General features: G+C 41.5%; 2 protein-coding genes across 2 annotated transcripts in view; one reads left to right on the top strand and one right to left on the bottom strand.

Annotated features, from left to right (window-relative positions):
• The window catches only part of sts (steroid sulfatase (microsomal), isozyme S), a 49,778-nt gene that overhangs the window by 29,592 nt on the left and 2,725 nt on the right, over positions 1-17,461 (top strand). The window lies entirely within an intron of this gene.
• On the bottom strand, positions 17-8,137 carry pnpla4 (patatin-like phospholipase domain containing 4). The gene is made up of 7 exons (XM_066661392.1): positions 8,049-8,137; positions 5,931-6,120; positions 5,457-5,551; positions 3,555-3,690; positions 1,491-1,556; positions 691-843; positions 17-321 (listed from the first exon to the last, which is right to left on the bottom strand). Exons 2-7 carry the CDS (start codon positions 6,111-6,113, stop codon positions 190-192), a joined length of 765 nt encoding a protein of 254 aa, XP_066517489.1. The 5' UTR covers positions 6,114-6,120; positions 8,049-8,137; the 3' UTR covers positions 17-189.

Below are 17,461 nucleotides of genomic sequence, written 5' to 3'. Positions count from 1 at the left end.
CTTTATTTGGCACAAAATCTATACACCTATCATTTACATAAGCAGCTTTGAGTCCAACCCATGATTACAGCCAGTGTAGTACAAACGATGTTTGTTTATTTCAAAGTGCAAAATGCCTCAGGTTTAAAGAGATATACCTGACACTGAAAGTGATTTAATATCATAATAAATATATTATACTGGGGTTTATTACTGTGTCCAGCCCTCAGTCCTGAGAAAGCGCAGAGCATCCTGGTAGCCCTCCTGTTGAATGGCTTCCAATCTGGAGATGGGCGGCGGAAACAAGGCCTGGTTCAGTCGTACAATGTTCTCTTTAGAAAACTGAGAGGAAAATAAACAAAGAGAAGACAATTAGATACTTCCCTTAACCATACAAAAACATACACTGCCTGCCAAAGGTTGGGGAACTTCTACATTTATAAATGTGAAATGTGATAATAAAGTCTGAAGTAACTCTGAGCAGGGAATACTATGTTTTGTTGTTTTCAAACATTGTTAAACCTTACTGCTGTAGAGGTCCATCACTATCACTAATTCTGTAATTCCTCTTAGGTTTTATGTGTTTTCACATCAACAAAAGCAAGCAATTCGATTCAAACATTTGCCTATGATTCTAAATAGTACAGAAGAACTAACAAAATGACCACTTCTGATTAATCAATTCTCAAAGTCTTAGATGGACAGACTCACTAAAACGTTCATGTTGGCCAGTCTGAAGTGTATCTTTCTGTGTCCAGCGTGGTGTGGACAAACATCTTGCGGCCCACTGAAAGGGGAAACAGTGATGGTACGTCCCGCAGGAAAAATAGGAAGACTGTCCGTAAAACCCCCATCTATCCATTTCTAATAAAGTAAATGGAGAAAACATATTTAAAACTGTGTCCGGAGGAAACTTTACATAGATTTGTATTGTGAGGAAAAAGGGAGGTCCACATCAAATTAAATTCCAATATTAAAAGTTGTATCTAGTATCTTTATAGTAGTGTATCCTGCAGCCTCCTGTCATTAGTTAACCATAATAATCACATATCTAATCCACCTGTTACATCTGAGAACCACATCATTTTCTAAAATTCAGTGTAAGATTTCTCAGAAGAGTAGAGGGACTGTAAACTTCCTGTTTCTACCATTTGTTCCAGAAATGTTGGATGAACAAACTGCTGGCCCTGTAGAGTAAGCCTGCTTAACCCTTGGTGTCATTCTGAGTCATGTCCTTTAACTAATGGCTTCATTCCACTGGAGTACTTTAACTGTTCTGAACATTAGCTATAGTAGACATCCCCCGCTTGTCCATGTAGAGCATTTTAACTGCTTTACTCTGTTAAACAAAAGAAACGGTTAAAATCCTAAAGTACACTGTCCGTACACCACTGCCCATACACCTGAAAAATAACTCCGAATAGAATGCTCCAGAGCCAACAGCTATGAATCACACACACTCACAGAGAGCATTTAGAGCTGAAAGGCTTGAACAATGTCGAGCCCATTACCTGGCCTTGGAATTCTACTGGCTTCAGTCCAGCATAAATGGGAACAAAGCTGCTGGCCAACAGCACCTTCAAGAACAATATAAATATGAGTCATATATCAGACCGGGAAATCAAGTAAACGTTCATGTAAAAATGCAGTACACTAGGAAAGCTGTCCAAAATGGTGGATTCTGTCCCCACCTCTTTTATAAATGTTTACTCTTAAAATATCTTACGGTGTGGCTGCAGATACATGCCCAGACAGTGAGAAAATGGAAGCAAGACTGTGGAAAAATGTATTCAGTCAGCCTGTGCTTCTAGAATTCATCGGAATTACAAGGTATTTTATCCATGTGAATGGTGTCCATGGAGCTGTTCTGTGTTGTGTTTAAGAGGAGAAATAGATTTGCATTTCTGTATTTCATCTGGGTAAAAGTGACTCTCCTACAGGCTTTCTCTGCTTCATTTACTTGATAATAATTCCTGTAATTGGGTTTGTTTAGTCAATGGAACTAAATTAATTATATGAACATAATGACAGATTGAGAAAATGAGAATTTGACAAAAGTGTGAAATTTAATATGAAACAAAACAGATCATTTTCTAGACAATGTTATTTGAAAATAACGACTGTAAATACAGGTGCATCTCAGTAAATTACAATATCATCAAAAAGTGATTCAAAAAATGAAACTCATGTAGATTCATTACTAGCAGAGAGATCTATTTCAAGTGTTTAATTCTTTTAATGTTGATGTTTACGGCTTACAGCCAATGAATGAGATAAGGTCATTATCTCAGAAAGTTTGAATATTATATAGGGCCAATTTTAAAAACGATTTTTAATACAGAAATGTTGGCTTGCTGAAAAGTATGTACAGTATATGCACTCAATACTTGGTTGGGGCTCCTTTTGGATGAATTACTGCATCAATGCGGCATGGCGTGGAGGTGATCAGCCGGTGGCATTGCTGAGGTGTTATGGAAGCCCAGGTTGCTTTGATAGTAGCCTTCAGCTCGTCTGCATTGTTGGGTCTGGTGTCTCTCGTCTTCCTCTTGACAATACCCCATAGATTCTCTATAGGGGTTTAGGTCAGGTGAATTTGCTGGCCAATGGACCAACACCAGCAGCTCACATGGCTCCTCAAACCATCACTGACTGTGGAAACTTCACACTAGACTCAAGCAGCTTGGACTGTGTGCCTCTCCACTCTTCCTTCAGACTCTGGGACCTTGATTTCCAAATGAACTGCAGAGCAACAGTCCAATCCTTTTTCTCCTTGGCCCAGGTGAGACACGTCTGGTGTAGTCTCTGGGTCATGAGTGGCTTGACCACTCAAACTGTTGTAGCAAATGTCCTGGGTACGTCTGTGTGTGGTGGGTCCTGAACCACACTCCACTCATTGTGAATCTCCCCCAAATTTTCGAATGGTCTTTTCCTGACAATCCTTTCAAGGCTGTGGTTTTCCCTGTTGTCTGTGCACCTTTTTTCTATAGCACATCTTTCCCTTCCACTCCACTTTCCATTAACATGCTTGGATACAGAAGGAGGGTGTCAATGACTGCCTTCTTGACATCTGTCAGGTCAACAGTCTTCCCCATGACTGTGGAGCCTACTGAACCAGATTAAGGGTCTGTTTTAAAGGCCTTTGCTTGTGTTTTGTGTTGATTATTTTACTTTTCATTGGCTGTTAGCCATAATCATCAACATTAAAAGAAATGAACACTTGAAATAGACCACTATGTTTGTAATGAATCTATATACGAGTTTAACTTTTTGAACTGAATTATTGAAATAGATACATTTTTGATGGCATTCTAATTTATTGAGATGCCCTTGTATATTTCAACCACAATGCTGATACCGCTTGTAGTGTTTGACGCTGATAGGCTCAACAATCGGTATCATAAAACCTTTCATGGACCTTTGATAGGCGTATCACTGTAATTGCACTATTTACATTGTTTTTATATATTGATATATACTCAAGACACAATAGAACCGCGCTCTATAGTATTACTACATATCTTGTTTGCTATTATGTAATAATCACTCTTTAGATGTTTATACTGTGGTGTGAGTACCTTAATGAGATCATCTCTAGAGGCAAAGGAGGACACCATGCAGTTCTTTCCCGTCCTGGAGTTGGTTACTGAAACGTAGAGTCGCTCGTTGGCTAACAGGTGGGCATCTGTGGGCAGGATGTCTTCTAAGCCGTCTCTGGAGTACCACAGCAAGACAGATGCTCATTTGTCATCTCTGCATAATTAACAACCTCGGCAGACAAGAAATTTTCTCAAACACCGTCTCGTAATTACACAATCTGTTTGGCCGAGACACGTAAAAACGCAACACTAAGCCTGAGATTCACTCCTAAAGATTTTTCACCAGACAGATGATGGTGTTTATTCCCTGTGAGAGGCACTTGCAAATGATCTGAGGCCACAGAGGTGCTGCTAAAGTTTTTAAATTATAATCACAACCGCCTCTAAGTAATTTAAATTAATAGTATTTCATCTAAACCCATTGCCTACATGTATAAGGCTTATTTCAGTGTAATTTCTAGAAAAGAAAACGAGCCACAAAACAGGTGTGAGAGCGCACACAACAGCCGCGTCTGGGAAACTTAAATGGATGTAGATAAAAGTGCACATCATCTGATACCATGGTTTATTTGGAACATATCCTGATTCAGAGTTTTATCAATAACCACCAGCATAAGGCCAGTGTAAGGTCTGTGCTCAGCCCTGATATTATTTCTTTACTCCTTGAGAAACTGCAAGGTGTTTAATATAACACCACCGATATCTGTGCTTGTATCTGTATCTCCTATTACTGCGGCAGCTATGACACATTTGAGCATCAGAATGGCACTATCTCACGACCATTGAAGGCTCATTCTGGCAGACCCAGGGACAGCTTTTTCTTCAACATCTCTGCTTCCTCTGACAGGCCTAATACCGCTGCAGCCAGAGATACACTTGCGGTGCCCCCCGAAACAGCAACAGTGATTCATATTTCATGTGGAGATGAAATGGACGTGTTCGGGAGGGTGTGCATCAAGCCCCCTCAAGGTCAGCGCAGCCTTGTTCTCCATCTCTCTCTCACTCACACAAACACACAATTATCTCATAACCGCACAGCGTCAATCCTCCTCACCCAAGGACATTCCCGCTAAAACATGGGCCGTTCTTCGACAGAGTCTCCCCGCACGCTCGTACACACCTGCTCGACATTTATCTGCCCCACGGTTCTGGAAAATCTGCCATGCCAAAAAGCTGGGTAAGGGAAAAAACGCATAGCCGCAGAAGTGCGAATGTGAGTTTCATTGGGCCGATTAAGTTAATTTACAGGCATATTCATCTGTTTTACGAGGCAGCCTGTGCCAGCAGGGGGAAAACATGCATAATAATGCTTGCACAATAAATGGAGGCTGACCGCCCATTTTGCCATTAAACTTCAAGGACCCAGAAACACAAAGATGTTTAGAAAGCCAGGCTTGGCTCACAGCACTATGGTGCACTTCGAGTCAATGAACAGATAATGTGAAAGCTGAAGTCTCCCAAAACCAACCCCTTCCCAAAAAAGCCTGTAAATTGAGGTCCTACTATACATCTTTGGCCTAAACTGTGTGTGAATCCAATGCAAACGTACTCTTTCCTATTATTATTTTTATCTGGGCTACACTTTTATAGAAAAACCAAAATTTAAAACATTATAAACTACAAAATGAAATACAACTCTTACATTCCATCAGCAGTTGCTATGAGCACAGTGTTGACTGTTCTAGCACCGTTTTATTCGTACTCTGTACTGTTGCTATGAGCTAGAGACCTTTAACCTGAAATTCTTCCCCTGCCCCGTGACTGCACTCTGAGTGCTTTTAAAATGTGCTCCATCTTGATAGACCCAGATTTCTGAAAGTGTTTGAGTCAAGTCCATTCATCTCATAATACTTCTTTATATTTGTTAGAATTCTAACTTACCTGAGCTCCAGCATGAAGTTATATCCTGGGGTCAGGGGACCTAGCTTCTGTCTTCTCACGTTGCTGGCAAACCTGTAGGTGAATTCTTTACAATGCTGCAGGAGAAATAACCACAAGACATAGACAAGACACAAAATTATCATGTACTATAAGAAACAGCAGTGTACCGTTGTACTGTCGACATTATTAAAATGTAGAGTACGCTCTGGGGAGGTCCTAGTTAGACTTAAAAGACTGGACTGATGATACAGATGGGGGGGGGGGGGTCATAAACATAATATCCACAGCCTGCAGAAGTTTAGCATTTTTCTTTTTTCTTTCGTTGCTTGTTGCTTAAGTAGTAGCTATGTCACCAAAACCATGAAATCTTCCACTCAAGTTTCAGAGGTTATAAACAGAACTGGAAAGTGTTCTTAACTACAGCAAAGCTGCCATTTATTATATAACAATCATCTTTGCTGACGGTATATTTACCTCCAGTTTGTCAGGAGCCGTGATAACTACAGTGGCCACCAGCGCTCCAGCTGAAGCACCTGCACACGCTCTTATGGACCCCAGCAGGCGCTCGCCATGTCTGAAGAGCGCTTCCACTGCTCCCAGCTGATAGATTCCCATAAACCCACAGGCAGCAAATGATAAGTTCAACACAGTCATCATTGCAGCCCTGATGGTGTGTGGAGAAATTACAGATTAGTCTCAGATTTTTAAAGCTGCTAGGCCATTGATTTTATTTTACATTCAACAAATAAATGGTAATTTTGCATTGAAATGCAGTCTTCTCACTGCGAAGGACCTTTTAACTGCAATAAAACAAGTCATTTGAATATACAGTAAAAACCATGTCATAGTTTTAAGCGAAAAAAAATGAAGGCCAATATTTTAGGTTCCAAATTAATCAAGGCCAAACATTTATCAGAGAAATATATACAAGAAAATCTTTAAATTATTATCCATATGCTATATGGTGACTAATGCTTTATAGTGTATTGCAAATTCATTGTGAATGTCAATTTTAATGATTCAATTATTCATTTAATTAAATCAATAAGAAGGTCAAAATCATGACATTCACACAATGTATCAGGAAGATTTCTAATCTTATTTTACACAGGAAAGTAAAGGGAGAAAGCCAGGACAGATATCTTTTGGAAAGTTACACATTTATCCTCTTTTTTCCCCTCCCCAATGTCTGTCCTTGAGCACTAAGACTTTCCTATTTTTGCTTGAAACCCCTGACTCAGCTTGTTAGCTAACCGTCAAGCTCTTCGCCAGTTCAATTAGGTGTAACACTAAATTGTGCAGCGCAGAGTGGGAAATAAAGCTCAGTTCAAGTTTAATACTGACCTACAAAGTCTCTGAATGGAGGTAAAAAATGCTACTTTATCTGAGTTTAGGAACGATTAATTTTAAAGCAACCCAACAACAAATAAGAAACCTTATTATGAGAACTGACAATGGTAAGTATTTATCAGGGTAGACGCATTTCATACATTAATTTAGGCAATCTCTAAAGCAGTGCTGCGTTCTACATCATCAAATCACTGGCAATTTTGTCCAATAACGCACTCTCTAAAATACAACACTAAGTGAACATTTACAGAAATGTACTATATATATAAATATTTTGGGAGGTCAAGTTGTTTAAGAAAGTTAAAGACAATAAGGATTTATTTGGGATATAAGTGAATAGTTTTGGGGGTTGGGGCTGTGTGACACACCTAATTAAAATGACCACATTTTCATTGAAGGCTAAGCACCAGCTATATGTAAGTGTCAAACAAATAAATACAGTGGAATTTGAGTTCCTAACTTGTGTTTATTGATAGTCAGAAAACATGTTATTTCTTAATAATTTAAGGAATAAGTTTTAAAAAACCGTTGGTCCCCTCATCGGAAATAACGTCACTTAACACCCGGGCAAATCCCTCGAGTTATGCGCGCGCACGGTTTCAGGATGAGGGGGGGCGGGGGCGGGGGCGGGGGCGCGAGCAGAGAGTGGATTATACCATTTGGGTGAGGGGAGGGGGACGGGGGTTTGCGGTATTTTCCTTGTTAAAATGCTTTGTTTAAAACATACGCACTTCCTATGGATCTCTTTTACTTTTATATATTTATTTTTTAAAGCATTTTTTAAGCTTACGAAAAATAAAGTTATATTAAAAAAAGAGTTTTTCCTCTTAGTTTTAGGGGTACTTGGACCCAAATTATGGGTGCTTCTGTACCCCGAAAAAAGGTTTAGAATAATCCATGTTTGGGACCATACCCCCTCTATGGCTATAATCTAGAGAAGTGCCACAAACACAGCAGCTCTTCCCTCGGAGCCTGAGGAGGAATGAACGACTAAAGCTGAACAAACACAGACCGAGGAGCCGCAGTCTGTAAGCAGGGAACTTATGTTTCCGATAAAGTGGCCGCTGGGTGTAATTAAAAAAAAAAACATTTCAAACGTCTGACAAACACTGTCAAAGGAGTGAGAGGTCTAAACACGTGAACCTTTTCCACGCCGTTTAAGCCTCGCTGGCTTTAATTATCTTCATTTACTCTTAATGAGCTACATTTTAATAACTTATTAACTGAAACATAGACACAGACCTGCTCGCGGCTCTCACAAAAAACAACAACCGCACGTGTGGACAATAGCCTGCGTCCCGCAGAAGTATTTCTTACCGATTCTTCAAAATAAAAGTCCACTGTCCCGTACATTTGTGTAATGGGCTTAGGGAGACCGATAACCGATGTTTTAGCTTATTGTGTTTTTTAATATCATGAAATAATAATAATCATATTATTGTAAGTAAAAATTATCCCCACTTATATATATATATATATATACACACACACACACAATTTAGCTCACTAGGAAAAGTATGTTTTGATTTGAAACTGTAAAATTACTATATAAAGCACAAAATATGTCTCTATCATGTGTTAATTGCTAAGTTTGGTGAAATGGGCAGAATTAAGAGACAAATTTAATGTTTGACTATATGTTGCAGAGCAGCAGTATTTGTGGCGTAGCAGGTAGTGTTGCAGTGACTGTCTGTGAGGAGTGTGGTGGTTTCTTCCTGGTGCTCCGGTTTCCTCCCACGGTCCAAAAACACATGTTGGTAGGTGGATTGGCGACTCAAAAGTGTCAATAGGTGTGAGTGTGTGTGTGTGTGTGTGTGTTGCCCTGTGAAGGACTGGCGCCCCCTCCAGGGTGTATTTCTGCCTTGCGCCCAATGATTCCGGGTAGGCTCTGGACCCACCGTGACCCTGAACTGGATAAGGGTTACAGACAATTAATAAATGAATTAATGTATGTACGTATATGATGGGCTGTCTTGTTATACTTACAGTTGTGTATGTATATATATATATATATATATATATATATATAGATAAATAGGTATTTTAAAAAATGCTATTAAAACATATTAGTGCTGATTTAGATCACAAGATATAATAAGAAACAATTCTTATTTCCTTTAGAGTAGTAATTGTAGGTATATCTACAAGAAATCCCAAATTTTAGTAGTTATTCTATATTTTCTAGTAGATATATCCATTAATACTACTAAATAATAATGCCATTTTCATCCATTATCTGTAAGCGCTTATCCATTTCATGGTCGCGGTGGGTCCGGAGCCTACCTCGAATCATTGGGCACAAGGCAGGAATACACCCTGGAGGGGGCGCCAGTCCTTCACAGGGCAACACACACATTCACTCACACACTCACACCTACGGACACTTTTGAGTCGCCAATCCACCTACCAATGTATGTTTTTGGACTGTGGGAGGAAACCGGAGCACCCGGAGGAAACCCACGCAGACATGGGGAGGACACACCACACTCCTCACAGACAGTCACCCGGAGGAAACCCACGCAGACACAGGGAGAACACACCACACTCCTCACAGACAGTCACCCGGAGCGGGAATCAAACTCACAACCTCTAGGTCCCTGGAGCTGTGTGACTGCGACACTACCTGCTGCGCCACCGTGCCGCCCATAATGCAGTTTTTACAAATTTTATTTGAAATTTTGAGCAACTCAGGTACTGGGTTACAACCACACAGCTGCAGTATCCTGGGTTTGATCCCTGGTATGTTCCCTCTGTGTAAGCCTGACTTTCATTCATGTACTCTGATTTCCTCTCACAGTCCAATAACAAATATTGTTAGGTGGATTGGCTGTGTGAAATTGTCCACAGGTGTTAGTGTGCGATGCCTTGTGATGGAGTGGTGCCCGGTCCAGGGTGTGTTTAGGTATATTTTCATATACTAAAGTCTTAATTGAATTATTATCTCTGTTTAGATCCAGACACAGAAGATCCTCTCTGGAATGTTACTATATCCCCTGTGTCATTATTATCACTTAATTTTACTATAGACTGGAGCATGTCTTTTTCTCTCATTATCAGTACTCCAGAGGGAACAAATACATCTAATATGAATGTTTAAGATCAGTTGTAGATTATTTAGTACCAGAGGCATGTCAATAACAGCTGGTTCATGTGGGACCCATTTAAATTAAAGTATAAACATACCAAGTGTCTAAACTTCAAGCTCTACAGACCCCCCAGCAGCTATGGCGAAGAGACTTTCCTCACCATCACTCTAAACGTCTTCTCTAAATTACCCCCGTGACACTCTTGGGCATGCAATAAACAGACATATTATTGCAATGTTCGGTGTGGCCCATGAGACCATCACAACAACACATCCGTTATTAAGAAACATGGCCCCACTAAAGATCTATTAGCCCGCTGCTGTTTGGGCCTGATTGTTCTTACTCTGACTGGACTGAGACTTAATTACTCAGCATCATCCGTAGAGTAGGCAAGGCCCCGGAGAACTTGTAGAACATGGTTCATTGTATGTACAAGTTTAGATTACACAAGAGCTCCTGTACTATATGCTGTTAGCATTTTCCTGCCCCACTTAGCTCCCTTAATTATACGCAATACTTACGATGAGATAATTTAATAAGGGAAGTATATACACAGGCCTATGTTGTGTTTGGATTGGCAGCTTATGACATCATTCTGTATGTCTACACGCTGGCACATACTTTCAACACGGTTTAATTATCAGTTTAATGACTGTGGATGGACATGTTTCTGAGTGAAATGTTGACTTTTTTGAAAGGGTTACCAATAATTTTAAAGAGACACTGAGACTGGATTGTCAGTTTTACCCTGTTCATTTTCTGTAGGAAGTCATAATAGGCTGCAGGTCATGGTAAACCTCTATTATGGAGGCAGACTCTAAACATTTGGCATTCAAATATGTTTTCAGGAAATGCTTTACAATTACTCAATCTGTTTGGCCAAACATGACTTGGAGAATGACATTAGCTTTAGTCTCCATTGTAACACATTATATTTAGCAGACTGTATGTTAGCAAGCCTAACAATACTACAAGCCTGATCTCTCAAGAGACTGAAGGAGAGCTAACTGCTGAATAATTAAAGTGACAGTAGTATGATACTACACTGCAGAAAAGGCACCTTCCCTCACATTTCAAATTCAAAATAAACTATCATGTGCCAATGGTATTTTTCTGTTGTTTTGTCCAATTTGCTGTGATTCAGCTTAATTTTTGGAGGGGACTTTGCTGGGAGATGACACTCACCATTTTGTAATTCATTCATTGATTCTCTGTAAGCGCTTATCCAGTTCAGGGTCGCGGTGGGTCCAGAGCCTACCTGGAATCATTGGGCGCACAGCAGGAAAACACCCTGAAGGGGGCGCAAGTCCTTCTAAGGGCAACACAGACACACACACATTCAGACCTACAGATACTTTTTTTGGAGGAAACCGGAGCACCCGGAGGAAACCCACGCAGACACAGGGAGAACACTCCAACTCCTCACAAACAGTCACCCGGAGGAAACCCACGCAGACACAGGGAGAACACACCACACTCCTCACAGACAGTCACCCGGAGGAAACCCACGCAGACACAGGGAGAACACACCACACTCCTCACAGACAGTCACCCGGAGGAAACCCACGCAGACACAGGGAGAACACACCAACTCCTCACAAACAGTCACCCGGAGGAAACCCACGCAGACACAGGGAGAACACACCACACTCCTCACAGACAGTCACCCGGAGGAAACCCACGCAGACACAGGGAGAACACACCACGCTCCTCACAGACAGTCACCCAGAGGAAACCCTCGCATACACAGGGAGAACACACCAACTCCTCACAAACAGTCATCCGGAGGAAACCCACGCAGACACAGGGAGAACACACCAACTCCTCACAGACAGTCACCCGGAGGAAACCCACGCAGACACGGAGAACACACCAACTCCTCACAAACAGTCACCCGGAGGAAACCCACGCAGACACAGGGAGAACACACCACACTCCTCACAGACAGTCACCCGGAGGAAACCCACGCAGACACGGAGAACACACCACGCTCCTCACAGACAGTCACCCAGAGGAAACCCTCGCATACACAGGGAGAACACACCAACTCCTCACAAACAGTCATCCGGAGGAAACCCACGCAGACACAGGGAGAACACACCAACTCCTCAGAGACAGTCACCCCGAGGAAACTCATGTAGACACAGGGAGAACACACCACACTCCTCACAGACAGTCAGCCGGAGGAAACCCACGCAGACAAGAGGCGAACACACCACACTCCTCACAGACAGTCACCCGGAGGAAACCCATACAGACACAGGGAGAACACACCACACTCCTCACAGACAGTCACCCGGAGGAAACCCACGCAGACACGGAGAACACACCACGCTCCTCACAGACAGTCACCCAGAGGAAACCCTCGCATACACAGGGAGAACACACCAACTCCTCACAAACAGTCATCCGGAGGAAACCCACGCAGACACAGGGAGAACACACCAACTCCTCAGAGACAGTCACCCCGAGGAAACTCATGTAGACACAGGGAGAACACACCACACTCCTCACAGACAGTCAGCCGGAGGAAACCCACGCAGACAAGAGGCGAACACACCACACTCCTCACAGACAGTCACCCGGAGGAAACCCATACAGACACAGGGAGAACACACCACACTCCTCACAGACAGTCACCCGGAGGAAACCCACGCAGACACAGGGAGAACACACCACACTCCTCACAGACAGTCACCCGGAGAAAACCCACGCAGACACAGGGAGAACACACCACGCTCCTCACAGACAGTCACCCGGAGGAAACCCACGCAGACACAGGGAGAACACACCACACTCCTCACAGACAGTCACCCGGAGGAAACCCACGCAGACACAGGGAGAACACACCACGCTCCTCACAGACAGTCACCCGGAGGAAACCCACACAGACACAGGGAGAACACACCACACTCCTCACAGACAGTCACCCGGAGCAGGACTCAAACTCACCACCTCCAGGTCCCAGGAGCTGTGTGACTGCGACACCTACCTGCTGCGCCACTGTGCCCCCTCCATTTTCTAATATATATCATCCATTCATTATCTGTAACCCTTATCCTGTTCAGGTTCGCGGTGGGTCCAGAGCCTACCTGGAATCATTGGGAGCAAGGCGGGAATACACCCTGGAGGGGGCAGTCCTTCACAGGGCAACACAGACACACATATTCACTCACACACTCACCTATGGACACTTTTGAGTCACCAATCCACCTACCAACGTGTGTTTTTGGACTGTGGGAGGAAATCGGAGCACCCGGAGGAAACCCACGCGGTAATATATATCAGATTTAATTTATATTTGTTTTTTGCATTTTAATTATAGATGGACCAATAGAGATTCTCCAAAATTGGAGAATTTATTACAATTGTATTTGATTAAGCAGGTTTTGGCCTTCTGTAGTACAGCTAGGATTTTATTTCATTCACAATTTGAAAGCGTGTTTAGCCCAGTTTCTGAACACAGTTTTACATATTCCTGTCTGGTTTAGACATCCCACATAAGAACATGGCTTTGTTTTGGGAATTTTACCTCATAGTCCCCTGCTGCGAAGTATTGCTCACCCTTCCATTCAACACTCACTGTTTCCCAGCATGCTCAGTGCTCAGCCCCTGGCGTGTCACCACAAATTTGCCGCTTCTTTACTCTTCCTTATTGTTACATGGAGTGTGGCTAAAAGAGGTTACAGACTCTGGGGGGAAATACAATCTTGTGTGTGTGTGTGTGTGTTGAACTAAAGACATACAGAAGAAAAGAGTGTGTTTAAGGTGATGGAGCGTGGACATGTGGTTAATAACGCTCGTGTGGCAGTAAACATGTTTTCTCTTGTTGCTATTGGGGTTCAGGCTCCAAGAGACAGGACCCTAAGCAAAATGATTTCACTTTGAAGTCTTTCTGTGAGAACACCTCCCCAATCCCTTTGTATTGGCTTTGAATTTAAGGAAGATAAAGAAACGCTTAAACCTCTAACTGACATTGTACCCTTAAGCACTGCTTATTTAGGATAGATCTGATTGATCCTAGGGTAGGCTTCAGCCAGTGGTGCAGAGCAAGGAAGAGAGTATTTTTAAGATTATGGTAGACTTACATGTAGGCTAAATACAGAACCCTGATTCAAATGAGGTGATTCTTGTGGCCTGTACAAGAGGTCAAACTCAGGTCAGTTATTATAAAAATATTAACAATATTTTATGCCACTCAGATTGTTGTGTAATAAGAAGTAATACTTTGTCAATTTATGTCCTTTAATGTTGCACACCCAAGAAAAATACATTTGTTCTCTTTTAAGGTGGGTTTAAATGGTACGATGCTACAAGAACAAATAAAAACAGCCAACCCAAGCTAACTTTGACTGACAATATAGTAATATTTCTGTGTGTGGGCAAAATAATAATGAATATAAAGCTTAGTCCACACTATATTTAGCTGCATTTTTTTCCTGCATGATTTTGTAAATATATCTTATATTTAGGAAGGAACACATTTGTCTTGTTTTCACTATTAGTCACTGTGGAGCCAATTAAGCCCAGTACGTTCCATTTAAACCCAACTCTTAAATGAGAAGTTGCTCAGTTTATGAAATGGATTTGTAATTTTCATAAATGGACTCATAATTTCACTGCACTTCTTCTGCACTCATTCTTTATATTCTTTTACCTTACAGACCTCATTTGCAACTATAATTCCATTATAAACCACACGTTGTTGAGAACAATGCGTCATCTAATCTGCACCAGAAAAATGACAACAAAAAGCAAAAACTACAGGAAATCAGATCCTCCACGAGTAAAATAACAGATCAAAATTAAATTACAATTAATAGTTTTTTATGTGCTGTTCTGCATTAAAATTTGAGTACATTTCTGATGTTGAAAGTCATTGGTTCAGGTGATGGAAGAGAACGCAAACAAGCATTTATTTATTTATTTAAATACTTACCATGTTATTTATGTTACCGTTTTTATTTATTTGGATACAATTAACATTTTTATTTTGTCAGTAATTCATGTTGTGGGTTTATTTGGAACACACCTGGGATCCGTTCAAGATCGAAAAACATTTTATAAAATTCCGAAGATGTTTTCCTCACTATTTGCTAGCTCTCCTGTCTATTTACGAGGGAATCTGGTCCAATGTGTTTACCCAGTGTCTGTAAATGTGTGGCTAGGTCCGGTATGCTAGGCTTTCTCTCTCGTGGAGTATTTTTAGAAAACAGAGATGACTCCAAACATTGAAAAGCATGAACCAAAATGAGGATATTGCTCTATTCCTACTCCAAAGGTGGGTAAATATAGACCTTGTTTTTGCTGTTTCGGATCACAGTGTGGAAATGTCTCTAAACTCAGGAGACGGCTAACTGCTTTACAGAAAGTGCTACAAAACTAAATGACTCGTTACAAATGGGTTCAAACTGTGAATAACAACTTACAAACAAGTTCAGGCATGTACAAAAAATGTTATTCCCTCAAACACACCATTCCACCTTAAAAGATGCTTAGCTTCAGAATGTAAATAACCAGAGAGAACTGAGATTGCTAACGATCAGAGACGTTAAATGGTGACATGGTGCCAATTAGCCCAATGTCAGACTTTTGACATATTTCATAAGCTATATTATATTCTAAAATGTACTTGATCTAATACATGCATTTTCAAATGAGAGATTAATCTTATTCTCCCAACAGATATCTGTTATAAATCAGGTTGATATCTATTAAATATCTGAAAACAGATGATGGTGGTCATAATGATTGCACTTACCCTATATATTTGGGGCAAATGTGAAACAATACCGCTTGCATATTTCACATAAATTCAGATGTGCTCTACTGCTCACATTTCGCTCAATGCTAAAATCACAGGCTTCAGAGGTCAATGAAACATTTCTACGTGAATACATTTGATATGCCATGATATGAATGATTTATTCTTAAAGGCCATTTTGACTTGAATAAATAAAAAGTAGGTTTCCACAGTAGTGTACTGTCTACAGTGACCATAAATGACCATAGGCACAAATCTTGGTGCTAACATAACACTGCAAATCCTGTAGGGAAGCCAACAGAAATAAGTTCTAATTTAAAAGTATCTATTTACTGGCACACTCCAAATTTTAGTCGGTCATTTGTCTTCTCTACCTTTTACATTTTTGCACAGTTCACTGGTTGACACATTGTGGTCAGACATTGGTCAGTCAAAACTGCAAAATCCAGATTCTTTGACACACAACTCTGCCAGTCAGCTTCCCCCACATTTAAGATTCAGCATTAAACCTTCAAGTAGCATACGTATTTTTCTCTTGTTCCATTTCATTCGCAGTGACTTGGATTCATTTTTAGGGGGATTTTGCTGGGAGATGACGGTGTAATGAAGTCATCCACCATTTCGTGATATGGAGTTAATAAGGACGGAGGCATAAAAGAAGTAAGCTTCTTGAAGCAATTCGATGAGAAAAAGGAAATGAGTCTGGTTCTGACTGTGCCTACTTGATACTTTTTTCATATTTGTTGCTGAGCTTAATCTTGGCTAATTAAACTTCCTGAGAGCCGTCACCTATCGTACGGTGGATTTATTCTTCGCCTGGGAGAGATGGGGGAAAGAGCCTTCACGTAGATGATGCTAAAGGCAAAGGCAGGGCAAGGTCGAGGGCTGTGTAGGTTGTGCAAATCGCTGCCGAAGATCAAATGCTTCCCTTAGATGGAGTGGAAGGCCAAGGCATGAAGCAGAGGGATGAAAGTGGGGAAGAAATCAAAGGGATGTGCGGAGAGGTGTGGGGAGGGGGAGGGTGTCAGGTCATCATAGATGAGAGGGCAAAACACATATACTGCTATGACAGTGGATAAGAGGAAGAAAGGGTGACGCGTTTCAATCTTGAGTGAGTGTGAAGAAGCCCTGGCTGTACTGATAGGGATCTACACACCTGAGAAAAGCAGGACGGACTGGACACCAGAGATAAAATATTCCCTCTCTGCTCCTACGCACTCTGCCAACTTTGGAATACGCAATGAGCATTGTCATCATCCGCAGAGAACACTGACCCTGTCATTCTTTTTTATCTTTAGGGTTGGATCTCCGCTGTCTAAAACACCTTCATAGTTGGCACTCGCATACATTTTACCTTCGCTCCGAAAAGCTTTGGGACCGTAAGTCAACATTTTCTTTCAAACTGGGCTCATGTTGCTCTTGTGGACACAATAAACATGTATAATGTATGTCCTAGAGCCAGAAGATTAAGCGTATTTATGTTTTGTATGTACACACGGCAGTCACAGTTAACTAGGGTGACCAGACTTCCTCTTTTACCCGGACATGTCCTCTTTTTTAGACTTAAAAAAATGTCCAGGTGGAATTTCACAAACGTCCGGGATTGCCCTAGTTTTTCTAGAGCTTACATGGAACTTCGAGAAGCGCTTCGTTCACAAACTAGTCCCGCCCTCCCCTACTCCGAGAAGGGGGCGTGGTGAAGTAGCCAGAAATCTTCTGATTGGACGGTCTGACTGTAGAGCTACCGTTATTGGTCGATAACCGTCTCTGTAAACATTTAATTGGTCAGTCTGCACGTCAGTAGT

This window comes from Hoplias malabaricus, chromosome 2 (genome assembly GCF_029633855.1).
Source record: "Hoplias malabaricus isolate fHopMal1 chromosome 2, fHopMal1.hap1, whole genome shotgun sequence".
In the NCBI taxonomy this organism is placed as follows: domain Eukaryota; kingdom Metazoa; phylum Chordata; class Actinopteri; order Characiformes; family Erythrinidae; genus Hoplias; species Hoplias malabaricus.
This window is presented reverse-complemented; position numbering and strand designations above follow the sequence as displayed.